Genomic DNA, 17,972 nt, shown 5'->3' on the forward strand with positions numbered 1-17,972 from the left:
AGGATAAGGTATGTGTAGGATATTGTTAATACAGGGATGCTTCCTAGACATGATAATAGGATTGAAATTTGAAAGATAAGAAAGTTAATTGGAGTGCCTAGATGGCTCAGCCAGTTGAGCACCTGGCTCTTGATTTCAGCTGAGGTCATGATCCCTGGGTTGTGGGATCAAGCCCCGTATTGGGCTCCATGCTGGGCGTGGAGCCTGCTTGACATTCTCCCTCCCTCCCTGCCTCTCTCTCTCTCTCTCTTTTTCTCTCTCTCTCCCTCCCTCCCTCCCTCCCTTAACCCTGCTTGTGCATTGTCTCTCTCAAAAAAAAAAAAAAAAAAAAGAGTTAATCAGGAGAATGAGCAGGGGGGAAGACAGGCAAGGGAATGAACTGCAGAAGCATGAACTGCAAAATAGTTTGCTATTGTAGAACATTTTCTAAGGTGTTATATTGTTGAAAGAAAGAATGATGTCTGTTTGGTTTTCATTAAAAAATAAAAGAAAACAGTTACTTATTTTTTAAAAAAAGAATCTTTTTTTTTTTAAATATTTTTATTTATTTCTAGGAGAGAGAGAGAGACAGCGTGAGCAGGGGAGGGTCAGAGAGAGATGGAGACACAGACTCTGAAATAGGCTCTAGGCTCTGAGCTGGCAGTCAGCACAGAGCCCGACGCGGGGCTCGAACCCATGAACCGCGAGATCATGACCTAAGCGAAAGTCGGACGCTTAACCGACTAAGCCACCCAGGCGCCCCATTACAAAAAGAGAATCTGATTGCATTGTTTTCTAACTATATATTATGAAAAACCTTAAATATGCAGGAAAGTTGGAAAAAATATGCTAAACTTGCCGCTGAAGATAATGGTAAAATAGAAGTATTTAATTATTCCTACTTTGCCTCCTCTTTTATGCCCCTGAATGTAACTATACCTTAGTGTCTCTCTCTCTCTTTATTTTTTTCCTCTTTTTCCGTATTACTTTTTCTTCCTTTTCTTTAGTAATTTCTTTAGTTGTATAACTTTAACTATAAACTGAGTATGGGTCACTTCCAAATTTATTTCCTCAGTTGTTACTTTTCCGTAGTGTTTATCACTGTTCTGTAACTAAACTTGATCCCACTGGCACCCAAGACTTAATTCATTAAAAACTGAACACATTTGGTCCATTGAATCTCATACAGCTTTTCCTGTGCCTCTTGGTGCTCTCACCTTTCACTTATCTGGGTGGGACGGCTTGTCTGACTATTCCTTCTCTTCTAATTACATATCAATTATTTTGTTGGATGTATTCTTTGGATGTTTTAACAATTCTGAGCTTGTCAGATTCTCAATTTAGAAAGCCTTCCGTAGTTCTTCTTTGTTTACTGAATAAAGTCCAAACCCTTACATTGGTGTTCAGAATCTGTCTTGGTCTTCTTGTAGCCTTATCTCCTATTATAAGGGGGCATCATTTTAGGTACATTTGAACTGAACTATTTATATTCTTTGGTTATGGTCATTCCTTTCTACCTCCCTGCCTCTGCCTACCTTGTTTCTACCTAAAAGAACCTTTCTTCTTTCATTCCTTTCTTGTTACAATTTTCTGTCCTTTCCAAAGAATAGCTCATAATTGCCTCCTTTAGAGAGTATCCCTTTCCTCCCACCAAGTAAACTCCTTTGGAATCTGTATAGTACTTTACATTATTATGGTACATATAGCATTTTCACTTATATTTTACTTAGTGTTTCTTAATATCTTCTATTTGGCCATTATCCTATGGAGTCCATGTAAGACACTGGAGAAACATAGGTATTAACTTTGTATGGCTTATCTAAGGACAGTAGAAGGAAGAGAATTTAAAATCATGTTGTCTTCGGGGCGTCTGGGTGGCTTAGTCGGTTGAGCGTCCGACTTTTGCTTAGGTCATGATCTCACGGTTCGTGGGTTCGAGCCCCGCGTCGAGCTCTGTGCTGACTGCCAGTTCAGAGCCTGGAGCCTGTTTCAGTCTGTGACTCCCTCTCTCTCTGACCCTCCCCTGCTCACGCTGTGTCTCTCTCTGTCTCCTAGAAATAAATAAAAATAAAACATTTAAAAATAAATAAATAAATAAAATAAAATAAAATCATGTTGTCTTCAAAAGACTTCTCATTCTCAGGGCTCTGGTTTCTCTTTTTACCTAAATGGAAATCGGAAGATCTAATCAATAGGACATTATGTGAAAACACTTAACTCTGTGGTTGGCATCTATTAGGGACTTCATAAATGAGAATATTTCCTTCCAGATCTACAGTAAGTTTCTGAGAATAAATAAATCTTGCCTTTTTAAATTAGTGTTTTTATCTAGGTTTTGTACATACATATAGTTTTGAAACTTTATTCTCTGGAACTAACATCTTTTACAGAAAAGTAAACTCTACTCTTCAGTTTTCAGAGTATCATTTCATAATTATGGAAGGAGATCTCACTTTGGAAAATGATTAAGCCTTGTTTAGTGCAGAGATAATGCCTTTGCTTATATTCCCTTTAGTATCTAGCACTGAATCTTTTGTGTAGTAAATGATCAATAATCATTTTTTTCATATTTATACAGATAGTACACATCCTAAATATGACTTCTGCGAAGATAATTTCTTTTCTGTTACCACCTGATGAAAGTCTTCACTCACTGCAGTCTCGTATTGAGCGCGAAACTGGAATAAATACTGGTTCTCAAGAGCTTCTTTCAGAGACAGGAATTTCTCTGGATCCTCGGAAACCAGCCTCTCAATGTGTTCTAGATGGAGTTGTAAGAAAATTCTAATATACCTAGAGTATAAGAAGTCTGTTAACATAGAGGAATTGATTGCCCTGCATTTTTTTTTTTTTTTTGGATGCATACTGGGAATACCCAGGGGGAGGTGATGGGCCACACCTTATAATTCTTTTTTTTTTAATGTTTTATTTATTTCTGAGAGAGAGAGAGAGAGACAGCGTGAGCAGGGGAGGGTGAGAGAGAGAGGGAGATACAGAATCTGAAGCAGGCTCCAGGCTCTTGAGCTAGCTGTCAGCACTAGCCCGATGTGGGGCTCAAACTCAAGAACCATGAGGTCATGACCTGAGCCAAAGTCGGATGCTTAACCGACGGAGCCACTCAGGCGCCCCCACACCTTATAATTCTTATTTTAGTTTTATCTTGCTCTTTACTCTTATCATTGCCTTACAAGGTGAACAAGATATGTTTTGAACTTTGTATGACTTTCTCTTTGGTGCCAGTTTTCTCCCTCTTCTTTTTTCCCTTTTTTGTACTTGAAGCCTAGAACCTTGAAATTAGACCAGCAGTCTCATAGATCCTGCCAGTGGATAGATGGATGGTAAAATATTGTGCTCATGACTCTTTTACTGTTTTTGTCTTTTACTTTATTGAGACAAATTTTATATTTCATGTAATATACCCATTTCATGTGTACATTTGTTTTTTAGTAAATTTACCTAATTCCACAGCCATTACTATATACCAGTTTTAAAATATTTACATCCCAATGACTTTCTTCATGTCCATTAAGTCTTAGTCTTCATTATGTTCACTTCAGGCAACCACTAATTTACTTTCTATCTCTGTAATTTGCCTTTTCTGAACATTTCATATAAATGGAATCATAGAGTTTATTAGTCTTTTGTGTCTGACTTCTTTCACTTAGCATCATGTTTTGGATGTGTCCGTGTCCCAGCATGTATTAGAACTTCATTCCTTTTGATTATTGACTAGTATTCATTATGCGGATATATGTTGTTAGACTTTACTTTTGTACTTTTGGGTCTGGTGATTGTTTTTCACCTTAGCCCATACTACAGTTAATTTTCTTAGATAGTAGTCTAGATCTTAAATCTCTAAAAGGTATGCTAGTAAACATTGACCTTAATCATTTGCATTTCACATTAGGAAATATGCTCAAGTACTTAGAGGACCTAGGATTTTCAAGGATTTTTTAAAATTATTTCTTTTTCAGAGAGGCTGTGATAGCTATATGGTATATTTGTTTGATAAAAGTAAGACTGTATATGAAGGACCGTTTGCTTCCAGAAGTTTATCTGACTGTGTAAATTATATTGGTAAGTATGTATAGCCCATTTACTGAGTGAGGTTTAAAACCGAAATAATATTATTTTGACTCAATATGATTAGTAGAAATGATATTTTGGTGTTTTCTGTTCTGTATTTCATATTTCAGGTTTTTAAGTGTGGTTAAAAATGAATTTATATAGTTTGCAAGGCAAAATGGTAGATTTCAGATCACCTCTAAATCCTTCATTTGGAAAAAGACTTACTGCAGGATAGGGCTGTCACAGAAGAATGAATCTCCACTATTAATTAAGCCTCCTTTCTCGTTGCTTTTTCCTTACTTAAACATATTCAAATATTTCATTTCATTGTATGAATACTGCTTAATGTTCAAATGCTTTCATTTATCCTGTGAGAATTCATTCTTTTTTTGGAAGAAGTGGTCAATTTCTGTATACCCAAAACTAAAATCATGTACAGTATTGTAAAATCAAGAACAAAACTGGGCATAGGGCTAAAATTATGTAATCTTTCATCTGTGTTACCTTTTTGTTAGTTTTTCTTAAGAACAATTTTAGATTTACAGATAGTAAATCTAAATTTACATTACAGGTAGTAAATCTGTAAATTAAGATTTACAGATAGCACAGAGTTCTCATGTTATTCCCCTTCCCAACATGTATAGTTTTCTAATTTGTTAACATCTTATATTGTATGGTACATTTGTTACAAGTAAAGAACCAACATATAATTATTAATTAAGGCCATACTTTATTCATATTTCCTTAGTTTTTACCTGGTGTCCTTTTTCTGTTCCAGGATTTGATTCAGGATACCGTATTATATTTAGTTGGCTCCTCTTGGCTGTGACAGTTTCTCAGACTTTTCCTTGTTATTTATTTATTTGTTTGTTTGTTTGTTTTTAGCGCTTCCTTTCTGGCACCAAGAGCTGTTTTCCACATCCATCTTGTATATTTCTTGCACCAGTCCTAGGATCAGTCATATCTCCAAGGACTCCTGGTTCTTTTAATTGGAGAAGAGTATTAAAACCAAGATCTGGTCACTAGATGTGCTTCTTGCTAGTGGAGTGTCAAATTTTAGGCCCTTTTAGACTTTATTCTTTTAATATATTTTTTGGTTTATTTATTCAGAGAGTGAGAGAGAACCCAAGTAGTGCAGGGGCAGAGAGAGTGAGGAGAAAGAGAATCCCAAGCAGACAGCATGAAGTGTGACGCAGGGCTTGAACTCACAAACTGTGAGATCATGGACTGAGCTGAAACCAAGAGTTGAATGCTTAACTGACTGAGCCACCCAGGCACCCCTAGACTTTTTTTTTTTAAGTACGTATATGATTTTTCTTGTGTGTGAAAAGGCTCCTTTCCCCTAGACTTTTTCTTTAAAGGGTTTGGGTCATTTTGCTTTGATTTGGTTTGGGTTTTTTGTCTATTGTAGGAGTCTTAGGAGTAATTATGGGCATATGGAATAGAAGAAAGGTTAATTCAGACTATTAATTACTAGGGGAGGCAGAGATTTTTCCAGATACATAGCCTTATTATTATTTTTTAAAGTCTGCTTCAGGTAATACAGCTTTTCAACATATACTGGTGTAGTATCCTTTCTCTGAATGTTTTAATTGGAAAAGCATAACAATATAACTGCCACCTTAAAGTATAGGATGAATCTCTTTTAATCTTGGAGAATTTAATAATGTTAAAATGGAATTTCATTGAACTTAACACATATCTGCCGTGGTTTTAGGAACTAGCATTCCCTTTACCAAGGGCAAGAGATAACCATCAATAAATAATTTTGTAAATATGGCAGTGAAGAAAGCGTATCTTATTAAATTGCTGTTTGCCATATATGTTTTCCTGAAGCTGGGTTGGTAGTTCAGGAGATGAAATTTATTATTTAGAGGCAGGAAAGACCATAATAGATTATGGAGGACATGGGACTTGATTTAGAACTTGAAAGAAAAGAATTTGGATTAATGGAGAATAAAAGTATTCATGGTTAGAGAGGAGCAAGAAAAAAGGCAAGTTTTATGATTATGTCTTACTCATTTTTATTTCCCCTCATACTGGAATAGGGCTTGTGTATTGCAGATGCTTAGTAAATGTATATTGAATTGAATGAAACACTAACAACTGGTTCTTTTTAGCATCAGTTTCTGGAATCTATGGGAATGATATTTGCATGAACAGTAAATCATAAAGAGTGATAAGCATCTTCTTTTTCTCATCTTTTTACATTTAGTACGGGACAGCAAAATACAACTTCCAATTATACAGCTGCGTAAAGTGTGGGCCGAAGCAGTCCATTATGTGTCTGGGCTAAAAGAAGACTACAGCAGGCTATTTCAGGGACAAAGAGCAGCAATGTAAGCAGATTCTGTTGTTTATAGGTGCAGTGTCATGTGCATCAATGTTCAAGAATTAATCTTCCTGTTTTCACTAATCAGTATTCATGCAGTACTAAAATATCGGGCTAGTCTGAAATGTAGTATTCTTAACAGACTTAAAGAATTCTTACTAATGGTCTGAAATCATTCAATTACAGTGGCTTGAGAGTAGTTCCTGAACAGTCCTAGTATAAGAAGATTGTTTTATCTTAGAATATCAGAGGTAGGGAGTCTTTAGAAAGCAGATTCTAGAGATTAACTCTTTCTCACACATTGATAATAGAAAGTTAGGCTTTGGGTTTATGGCAGTTTAAGCTATTAAGTTTTTGTCCAATGTTTCTGAAATACTGAATTTTTTTTCTTTTTTGGTTATGGTTTAGGTTAAGTCTTCTTAGATATAATGCAAACCTGACAAAAATGAAGAACACTTTGATCTCAGCATCTCAGCAACTGAAGGCTAAATTGGAGTTTTTCCACAAAAGCATTCAGCTTGACTTGGAAAGATATAGTGAGCAGATGACTTATGGGATATGTGAGTGTTTGGATAACATGTTTGAAAGAAGTATCAGGTCTCTTGAAGCCATCTACTATTTTGCTTTCTTGCCTCATAGCACATTGTCTGATTATATTCATGTTAGAAGAAGAGACAGGATGCCTCAAGTCATCATAAGCTGTGTTTGTACTGAAAAATAGCTCTTTCTTTTAACCTTTAGTTTAGCAACTTTACTATCCCCCACCGCCCAGTTGGACTATAATTGTACTAAAATTGTTTAGCTCCAGAAAAATTCAAAGGCAATTTAAGAACTTTTAACGATTTTCAAACCCTGTTTTTAAAATAGATACAAAGTCTGTATTGGGATGACTCCATAGCCAGAGAAATCTTAAACTACTTACCTTTCTATAAATAATAACACAGATAATTCCAGGGGGTTTTTTTCCTTTCAAACCACCTACTGTGGAGTCCCATTTTAAAAAAAATATACAGCCTCCAGTTTTTATTTAGCTCTAAGCTCTCTCCCTTCAGATATATTAAGGAAATGTAAAAAAGCAGGTTTAAAATTCAAATAATAAGCTGAAGGAGTCACCACTAATATTTGTTTCTTATCATAAATTCTATCACAAATTCTATTTGTATACTTGTCTTGACCAAGGTGTGTATCTCAGAATAAATGATCAGCAGTGTCCAATTGGGTAAATAAGTTTACCTACTAGAGCTGGTTCTATGATTAAATTTTTATTTCTATTTGTGTATAATAGGCATTCTGGTGAATGATGAAACACTATAATTATTTCATCAAATTATTATTATTTTTTTTTTGGTTTGTTTTTTGAGAGAGTGAGGGCAAGTGGAAGAGAGGCTTAGGGAGAGGGAGAGAGAATCCCAAAAGTCCCCATACCCAGTGCAGAGCCCAATGTGGAGCTCGGTCTCACAACTGTGAGATCATGACCTGAACCAAAATCAGGAATCAGATACTTAACTGACTGAGCCACCCGGGTGCCCCACATCAAATTATCTTTGACTTGTCAGTTGCATGCCTTATATAACTGTTAAGAAAGAGTGGCATAGACATGTGTACTGATAATTAAGATTACTTTGGGTCTTTAACAGCAGCGATGTTTGTGTTGAGGGGAAAAAAAGAAAGAATAGTATATATAGATGGTCTCTCTTATGAGGGAAAAAGGTAGATGTCTATGTAACAAGTGATTAATAGTAAGATCCCTTAGGGTGGAAGGGAGGAAGAGACTCTTTTTATCTTCTGTTTATAGTGTTTGATTTTTTTTTTTAAATCACGCTCATGTATTACTTCATTTTTTTAAGAGAAAACCATTTGTATTAGTTTCTTAGGGGTGCTGTAGCATATTACTAGAAACTGGTGGCTTAAAACCACAGAAATTTACCATCTCACAGTTCCAAAATCACGGTGTTGGCAAGGCTATGATCCCTCTGCAAGTTTTAGGGAAGAATCCTTCCTTGCTGCTTTGTGGCTTCTCACGGTTTGCCAGTAGTCCTTGGCATTCCTTGGCTTGTAGCTGCAGCACTTTAATCTCTCCCTCTGTGGTCAAAATAGAGCTCTCCCTTCATATGTCTGGGCCACTATGTCTCTTCTCTTCTTATAAGGATATTAGTGATACTGGATTAATCCACCCTACTCCAGGATGACCTCATCTTAATTTAGTTAAATGCATCTGCAGTGACTCTATTTCCAAATAAGGTCACATTCTGAGGTACTGAATTAGGACTTCAGAATATCTTTTTGAGGGACAGTTCAACCTATAACACCATTCTTGATGTTGATATGGCAAGGAGGTGGGTAGGTCAGTAATTAAAGCTATGGCTATTTCTGAGATAACCAATTTAGACTTTTTTTTTTAGCCTCAGAAAAAATGTTAAAAGCATGGAAGGAAATGGAAGAAAAGGCTATCCACTACGCTGAGGTAAAATCACTAGCTCATCTGTAATTCTTAGAAATTGTCTGTGGTGACACATGAAACGATGCTCAGCATTCCTCCTCATCAGGGAAATACAAGTCAAANAGGGGAGGGACACGGAGGGAGGCACTTGTGGGGATGAGCACTGGGTGTTATATGGAAATCAACTTGACAATAAACTATTTGTAAAAAAAAAAAAAAAAGAAATTGTGGTTTCGATATATAGGGTATTTTTCATGTTACTCCTGCATATCAGACAAAAATCTAGTAGATGCTTTATGTATACAAAGGGAATACCATAGTTGATAAAAAGCAAGGGCTTTGGGCAAATGAGATTAAACTGAAAGCTCACTAAACTTCAGTTTCTCTTTTATGTGAACTTACCTTTTTAGTAGGGTTATGCAGATTACATGGGAGTAAATAAGAAATGGTAGTTATTACTATTATTTTTATGATTAGTTTAGATAGGTGGCTGTACAACCTGGTTTATACCTACTAGTTTATACCTGCCTTGCCATAATTAGCAATAGTACTCCCTTTCAAACTCAAAATTATCCTTGTTTGAACAATAAATTATATATATGGTCATGCTAGTTATAGGTCATTTTCTAGGTGGCATATTCCTTCCTTACTGGTTACATGTATCTATGGTCCCACTAAATTGTTAGTCTCCTGGATGCCAGTACTTACCCTAAGAACATGGGTAAGGCAGTTGATATCCTCGGGTAGGACATCCAGTGTGTTTATCTTTCTGCATTCTTTTTCAAGGCAGTCAAGAACAAGAAGCAGTGAAAAATCATAGAACTGAGATGCAGTGGTTTTGATGGCCACTTCTCTGACACATCTATCTTTGTTTGTCGGGGGGAGAAAGCAAATACTAGCAGTTTACTGTTGTCAGGAGAGAAAAGAGAGAAACATAGGTTAAGTCTGTCCTTGCATGAAAGATTAAGCATCAGAATCTGAAAGATAAAAAAGTGGCTTGAACAAAATCAATGTTTCATATTAAATCATTTAGTTCTACTATTGCAGCAAGTCATTCTCTGAGTTCTTTTCCGGTTTGTGTGGTGGCGAGTCTGTCATTTCTTTTGTGTTTCATCATATTTTAGGTGGGTGTCATTGGTTACCTGGAGGATCAGATCATGTCCCTGCACACTGAAATCATGGAGCTACAGAAGAGCCCTTATGGAAGACGACAGGGAGACTTGATGGAATCTCTGTAAGAAAGTCTTGTGTTATTGGTATGAGTGTCTATGATTTTTTTGTAACAGATGATTCTTTGTCCGTCTGGCAGATTAAGCCTGTATTTGTTCTTTTCTGTAGTTTTTCTTTCTCCAAATATATTGCTATCATATTTTAAAAGGAAGTTTTTTCTTAGTCACAGGAAATTTTGGAAATAACTTCAGAGTTGACCTTTGCTTTTTTAATCAAAGCATCTTTGATTAAATTAATTGATTAAATTAAGATTTTCCCAAGTATTCTAAGTTACAGACTCTTTCCCTACTTAACATATTTCCAGGCCAAGTCCATTAAATGTCCTAAATGAGGTAAACTTCCTAAGTGTCTGGATAGAAATTTCAAATTTTTTTTCCTGATTACAGGACATAAGTTTTGCCCATTTAAGTGTTTCTGGAGCAAGGATGTTATATATGTGATGATAGATCAGAGCAGATATGAAGTATATACAATTTCCATTTTTATTTATTTTTTTGAAATAATATTGAAATAATATATTTGAAATAATATTGAAATAAAAATAATAAAATTTTTGAGAGAGAGCACATGCACAAGTTGGGTAGGGGCACAGGGAAAGGGAGAAAGAGAATCCCAAGCTGGCTCCATGCCCAGCACAGCCTGATGTGGGGCTCGATCTCATGACTGTGAGATTGTGACCTGAGCTGAAATCAAGAGTCGACATTTAACTGACTAAGCCATCTTAACTTTGCATTTTTAGATCTTGCTTATGACTAGTGAAATACTTTCTGTAAAATGTTCATTGGCAATATATACTTGCTTTAAAATGAGATCATACTCTTCAAATAATATCTTTCATTTCAAGTTGTGGATTATTAATCATTGAATTATCTTCACATATGGAGGTATGGTTTCTCTTTCTAGGGAACAGCGTGCCATTGATCTGTATAAGCAGTTAAAGCACAGACCTTCAGGTAAGACACTTTTATCACTGTACACAGGCATTTTAGGAAACCAATATAAACTTAAATCCAGGGGATTGGATTTTAAACAAGCTGCTGGATAAATTCCAGTTTTGGTATTGTTAAAGTGATGTTTATGGTGCAACAGCTTTTTAAGTTGGTAAGAATTTAAGGGATTAGACAGGCAAAGCAACAAGGAAAACTGAGATAGAAAATTTTTTTAAGGCAAGTGAAAGGAAGGAATGAAAGAAAAAAGGAACTCAAAGAAGAGTAAAAGGAAGCAAGAAAGTGTGTGGAAAGATGGAAAAAATAAATGCTGCTTAAGATTAGAGAGGTTGGAAAGAATTTGCTATGGCGGATTCAGGTGTGGAATGATCAGTAGAAGGCCCATATACCTGCCCAGAGCAGGTATATCTTGAAAATGATGCCTTCATCTGCCTGTCATCACTGCTTATTTCATTGGCAAAACAATTCCTATTGAACAGCTGCTGAATACAGAGCATGGTCTGTTGACAAGAGCATTGGAGTGATCATTGTAAGGCTTGAATTTTAGACTGGGTGCTTTATTGACCACATACCTAACTTTCTTGTATCTCATATTCCTTTTCTGCAAAATGGGGCTGAAACCTAGCTTTCCTAACTGAGTGAAAGTGTGTAGTGAGATATTTGAGACAATGTTTGTGAAAATGCCTTGGAAAGTATAAAGTATTATCCTTATGTTAAAAATTGGTTTGTTTTGATGGTTTATATGAGAGAGGTGAAGCCTGTGCCTTAATTTGCTACATATACCTAAATTATAAATATAGAAGTAAAATAAAAGATATAAGCTTTATACTTTAAAATTTATAGACACATGGAAATTAATATACATATGAAATTCTGTTTTAACAATAACATGATGTCCTCTACATTGGTTTTTAGAGGTATGGAATTTGTTCAGTTATTTCTACAGACATTTTTGAAGCACACATAAGATACATACCTAACCCTGCCTGGGGGTCAGGGGTAGTTTGAGGACGTTTCCTGCAGGCGATGACATCTGAGATGAGCCTTAAAGGATAAGTAGCAGTAGCTAGGTGGAAGGAGGTAGGCTCTTGTATGTACAATTATAATCAGTAAAGATATGTACGTGTAACACTTAGCATGTTTGAGAAAGTGTAGTGGCTGGATTGTAGAGTTTCAGGAGAGAAAGGCTGGATCAGATGTGGCTGGATCATAAAGCATCCTGGTATGTTATGGTAATGAGGTTGGATTTTGTCTTGATGGCAAAGAGAAACCTTAAAAAGTTTTATAGCAGGAGAATGGCATGATCAGATTAGCATTTCAGAAATACTTTTCTGGTAGTATTGCACATAATGGATTAGAATATGTCTAGACTGGAGACTGGCATTGGTTATGAGGCTATTGAAATAATCATAACCCAGTGTAGAGTGGGCCATGAGTTAAAGACCGAGAGCCTGAGCTATAGAGGCTGGGTGAGAGGAGGTAAGGGCAAGAGAGACATTTAGGAGGTAGAACTGATAGTGATGGGTGATGGATTGAATATGGGTGTCTGGAGCTGGAGTAGGGAGTCATGATGCCTCTCAAGATGCTGGCTATAGCAGCTGGATGCATGGTCAGCAAGACCACTTGCTATAATGGGAAGTATAGAAAGGATGACAGTCTTGATGGGGAAAGAAGATGAATTCATTTCTGTACATGTTGACATTAGGGTGTCAGTTGGATATTCAAGTAGCGATGTCTAATAAATAGTTAAATATATGTGTAGGTATGTATATGTATGTGTGTGTATATATAAACACACACACCCATATATATGTATATGGATTTATTAAACAAGTTGGGAATAGATATTTAACTATTTAAGAATAATCAGCCTTAGGAGTAGAATGATAATCATTAAAAAGTAGGTTGAGTAACCTCAAGGATGGACTCCCAGGGACTACCAACATTAAAGAAATGGCTAAAAGCAGAAGAGCCTCCAAAGATGACTGAGAAATGACCAGAAGAGGAATGTATGTAGAAGGAATGTTATGATAAGAACAGGACAGAGAGAGTTTTAAGAAGAAAGTGTTCCATAGGATGAAATGCAACAGAGGTGTGGGTAATAAAAATGATGATGAAAATATTCATTCAGCTTACCAATTTGGATATCATTGGTTTTTTTTTTAATTTTTATTTTTTTTAATGTTTTATTTATTTCTGAGAGAAAGAGAGACAGCATGAGCAGGGGAGAGTCAGAGAGAGAGGGAGACACAGAATCTGAAGCAGGCTCCGGGCTCTGAGCTAGCTGTCAGCACAGAGCCCAACATGGGGCTTGAACCCACGAACTGTGAGATCATGACCTGAGCTGAAGTTGGACGCTTTACCGACTGAGCCACCCAGGCGCCCCGGACATCATTGTTGATCTTGGCAAAATATGGCGTTTTGGAAACAGATACCTGATTGTAGAAGGGTGAGGAGGGAATAAGACAAGAAGAAATAGAGAGGTCAGTCAGTCTAGACCAGCAGTTCTCAACATGAACCCTGAGGACTTGAACCCCTGAGGACTGCTGAAACCTTTTCAGGGAGTCAGTGAGGTCAAAACTATTTTCATAACACTAAGACATCATTTGCCCTTTTCACTTTGTTGACGTTTTCACCGATGCCACAAAAGCATTGGTGGGTAAATGACTTACTCCTTACTTAGCATTAATCAAGACACTAGTACCATCTATGCAAGTAGCCATTATACTTTTCACCACTATGGATTCATAGTTTAAAAAAAAAAAGTTTTGTTTAAGCTTGTCCTTGATAAATAAGAATTTTATTTAAATCTTAACCCTTGGATACTCTGGTTTCTCTTCAGATCGCATAAATCTTTTGCTTTTTAAATCTCAACCCTTGGGTACATGTCTTTTAAATATTTGTGTGATGAAATGGGAAGTACTCCTAAAGTGCTTCTGCTGCATACTAAAGTCTGATGGTTTTCTTAAAGAAAGCCACTGTGGTGGGGCGCCTGGGTGGCTCAGTCGGTTAAGCATCTGACTTTACCTCAGGTCATGATCTCGCAGTTTATGGATTCGAGTCCTGCGTCAGGCTCCGTGCTGACACCCTGGAGCCTGTTTCGGATTCTGCATCTCCTTCTCTGTCTGTTCCTCCCCTGCTCATGCTTTCTCTCTCTCTCAAAAATAAATGAACATTTAAAAAAATTAATGAAGCATGACTGTCACTTTAAGGGAACAAACCAACAATGTTAGTTGTCTGTGATAAAATTCCACGTTTCAGGTAAAAAATTCAAATTTAGGAAAACTCGTACCCAGCAACTGAAATTTGTCGGCTTCTCAATACTTTAACTTTTTTGATGAGCTCAATGGTGAGATTAAAATGACTTGGAAAAAGGGAAAACAAAGCCAGTTTTCTCACTGAAAGTTTTTGGAAAATCGTTTTTAATAAAAATATGTTAATAGGCAATGAGTTTGTGGTTATTCTTAAGGAAATAAATAAATATTTAAACTTCTTAGTTTAGGGGTGCCTGGGTGGCTCAGTCAGTTAAGTGGCTGACTCTTGATTTCGGCTCAGGTCATGGTCTCATAGTTTGTGATTTCAGGCCCTCCGTCAGGTTCTGTACTCAGTGCGTAGAGCCTGCATCAGATCCTCTGTCCCCTTCTTTCTGACCATCTACCACTTGGGCACATGTGCTGTCTCTCTCAAAAATAAATAAACTTCTTAGTTTTTATTTAAATAAATAAGCTTCTTAGTTTTTAAATCTTGAAAAACACCTTGGGATTTTTAAGAATTTTTTAGTGTACAGGGGTCCTGAGACCAGTAGATTTGAGAGCTACTTAACTATGCTAGTCTTTTCTGAAACTTTGCTGTTTAGGAGAGGAGAGAAGTGAGCAGCTACGAGATGTAGAATCAGGGGAGGTCAGTCTTGAGAAGGAAGACTTAAACATTTTATATGGTTGGGGCCAAAAGCCTGTGAAGGGGTGGTCCCTGAACAAGCTTGAGAGGCTGACTCCAGAGAATAGTGGGAGCGATTAGGCTTGCTATCACTGCGTGTAGGTGTTGGATACCAACTTTTTTGTGAGCGTAGGGGTTGGAAGGTTGAGGGTCTTACTGCCTTGTGGCCTCTCATCCTAAAGTAAGTGGGTTTAACTGTTAACAGAAGTGAGGGGGTTAACAGAAGAGGTGATGACGGCATAGATTTAAGGACTATGCTAAAGATTTTTAAAAGCTGGTGTGTGCAATGGAAGATGATGCTGATCCATAACATTTATTAAAAATGCAGATAGGGCGCCTGGGTGGCTCAATCGGTTAAGCGTCTGACTTCGGCTCAGGTCATGATCTCATGGTTCGTGGGTTCGAGCCCCACATCGGGCTCTGTGCTGATGGCTAGCGCAGAGCCTGGAGCCTGCTTCAGAGTCTGTATCTCCCTCTGTCTCTGACCCTCCCCTGCTCATGTTGTCTCTCTCTCTCTCTCTCTCAGAAATAAATAAAACATTTAAAAAAATTTAAAAAAAAAGAATGCAGAGCAGAAAAAAGAATGCAGAGCAGAAGTGAAAACCTGTGAATCAGTAGTGACAACAGAGGAAATGGTAGTGTAATGTTTTTGTTGCTGGTGTTTAGTGTTATGGCTGCAGGAACTGAGAGAGCAGATGGTTAGACTGATCCAGGGTTAGGATTTTGCTTAGAAAAGGACAATGAAGTTCAAGATATTGACAGAAAGTGATTTAAGTGATGCAAGCTGTAGTTAGAATAAAATATTGAAATTTAATATTTCCAATAGAGCAAGTCTAATTCTTTTTTTTCCCCTTTAATCAATATTCATTACTTAAAGTCTTCTGACCAATGAATTGGGTATTACAGGTAAAGATATACAAAATCCATCCATTGGCTCAGTCAAATTAACTTTCCATAGTAAGTGATAACATTTATTTGGATTTTTTAAAGATTTTATTTTACTTATTTTTTAAGGGTGTTTTTATTTAGAGAGAGAGAGAGAGAGCCAGTGAGCAGGGGAAGGGCAGAGCCAGAGGTAGGGCTTTGAGATCATGACTTTGAGATCATGACCTGAACTGATACCAAGAGTGGACACTTGACTGACTGAGCTACTCAGGAACCCACCCCTGGATTATTTTTTATAAAAACTATGCAGCAGTCTTGTCAGCATACTAACATGTCATAGAGCCCAGAAGTAAACTTGCTCTCCAGGTTGCTTCTTTGAACTGATCATTGCCTTGAGTGACAAACTAATTGTAACAAGAAGTTTTATTTGTTGTTGGGGCTTATGTAATCAGACTTGATACATGGCCACTGGTGTCTTCACTGATTTAGAGTTGACTTGAGACTCTTGTTCAGCTGAAAATGGTGAAAAACAACTTTCTTCATTCTGTATGTTGGCGAAAGTTAACGTTCTGTGGTCTCTGACCATCTAAGAGAGCTAGTACTATGGGGAAGCTCTCTCCTGGTCTACAGGATTTAGGAAGGAGTGCTATTGGGAGAGAAACCTGTTTGGAGCCCCTGTTTCTGGTTGTTGGTAACGGAGAGACAAAGAGGGACATGCATGTGGATACACTTGAGCTATGGGGAAGATCTTTGCAGTGATAACAAAGGACACTGAGCTTTTTAAAAACATTTTTTGATACCCCTTTCAGAGTAAAATGTGGATAACAGTAGTAGCCATCTCACAGGGCTCCTGTGAGGGTTAAATGAGAAAACTGAGTAGGTAATAACATAATATTTTTGCATTCAAGATTAATTATTGTCCAAGGAAATACTAGCATAATCTATGAGCAGTCTTCCAGTTTTTCAGAACTTTAAATACCACTTTTGAAAGATAACAATTAATGCTTTTTTGTTATTGTTTTAATTGAGGTACCATCTCCTATAAATTGTAGACCTCCCTGTGTCCACACAGCCATCCTCTTTGAGGACATTTATCAGCTGGTGGTTTAAAATGCCATACTACCCATAAACTGAAGTGTTAGGGCATCTGTAGGTCCTTATATTAGTGCATGATATTTGGCTTAAGCCAGTCTGCTTTTTTCAAAGTTTTCATGGGCTTTAAACAGATGGATAAACATGAAATCCCAAGCAACCTAGTTGGGTCAAGGACCTCCTTTTCAACCAGTGAAAGTCTGATGTATTGTCCTACTGCTTCTAAATAAATGATGTTAATCATCCAAGAAAAATTGATCTCTTGGCCAGAAAGCTGCATTTGTGTTGAAGGTTTGGGTTAATGTGGGTTAAAGATATTTAAACATATTCTTCTCAAAACAGGCAACTAAGGTTTGTTGAAGATACAGTGATAAATTTATATATACTTTTTTGTTTTATTTTTGAGAGAGATAGTGTGAGCTAGGGAGGAGTTGAGAGAGAGGGGTACATAATATCCCAAGCAGGCTCTACACTGACAGCAGTGAGCCCAATGTGGGGCTCTAACTCACGAACCGGGAGATCATGACCTTAGCCGAAGTTGGATGCTCAACTGATTGAGCCACTCAGGCACCCCTGTATATGCTTTATACACACACAAATACACATACTTTGTGTTTAGATGTATAATTATTTATATATTATATACTCTTAGAGTTTTAATCCAATTTTAAATTTAAATGGAAATGCTTATTAATTAAAATTAGTTTCAGATTTTTAGGAATTTTTTGTTTGGAGGCTGTATGTTCATACAGAAGAGAGGTTATACCTACTGACTGAGATCTTTTATAGATCACTCCTACAGCGACAGCACAGAAATGGTGAAGATCATTGTGCATACTGTTCAGAGTCAAGACCGGGTTCTCAAGGAGCTGTTTGGTCATCTGAGGTAGAAAAATTGTTTTATTTCCTACTGAAAAGCCAGGGTACTTTTATCATGTTCCTTTCAAAGTGTAATATCCCTTTTTGGTAAATACACTAGACCCAGGAAGATATCTGGCAATACCTCAGGTAGCTGGACTACAGCCGTGTGCATTTAGGTGTCCTGTTTGTGTGCATCACTTTG

General features: G+C 36.9%; 1 protein-coding gene across 3 annotated transcripts in view; it reads left to right on the forward strand.

Moving 5' to 3' along the window:
* Nucleotides 1–17,972, forward strand: part of CHUK (component of inhibitor of nuclear factor kappa B kinase complex) — a 41,053-nt gene that overhangs the window by 17,605 nt on the left and 5,476 nt on the right. For all 3 annotated transcript variants that reach the window (XR_013338711.1, XM_077778746.1, XM_077778759.1), the window contains exons 10-17: nucleotides 2,558–2,752; nucleotides 3,954–4,056; nucleotides 6,263–6,386; nucleotides 6,788–6,939; nucleotides 8,782–8,843; nucleotides 9,944–10,053; nucleotides 10,953–11,002; nucleotides 17,699–17,795. Coding sequence is in view for 2 of the 3 variants with exons in the window: in XM_077778746.1 (XP_077634872.1) it covers nucleotides 2,558–2,752; nucleotides 3,954–4,056; nucleotides 6,263–6,386; nucleotides 6,788–6,939; nucleotides 8,782–8,843; nucleotides 9,944–10,053; nucleotides 10,953–11,002; nucleotides 17,699–17,795 (893 nt within the window). In the remaining variant the exon portion in view is untranslated. The remainder of the gene's footprint in view (nucleotides 1–2,557; nucleotides 2,753–3,953; nucleotides 4,057–6,262; nucleotides 6,387–6,787; nucleotides 6,940–8,781; nucleotides 8,844–9,943; nucleotides 10,054–10,952; nucleotides 11,003–17,698; nucleotides 17,796–17,972) is intronic.

This window comes from Crocuta crocuta, unplaced genomic scaffold (genome assembly GCF_008692635.1).
Source record: "Crocuta crocuta isolate KB4526 unplaced genomic scaffold, BGI_CrCroc_1.0 scaffold170, whole genome shotgun sequence".
In the NCBI taxonomy this organism is placed as follows: domain Eukaryota; kingdom Metazoa; phylum Chordata; class Mammalia; order Carnivora; family Hyaenidae; genus Crocuta; species Crocuta crocuta.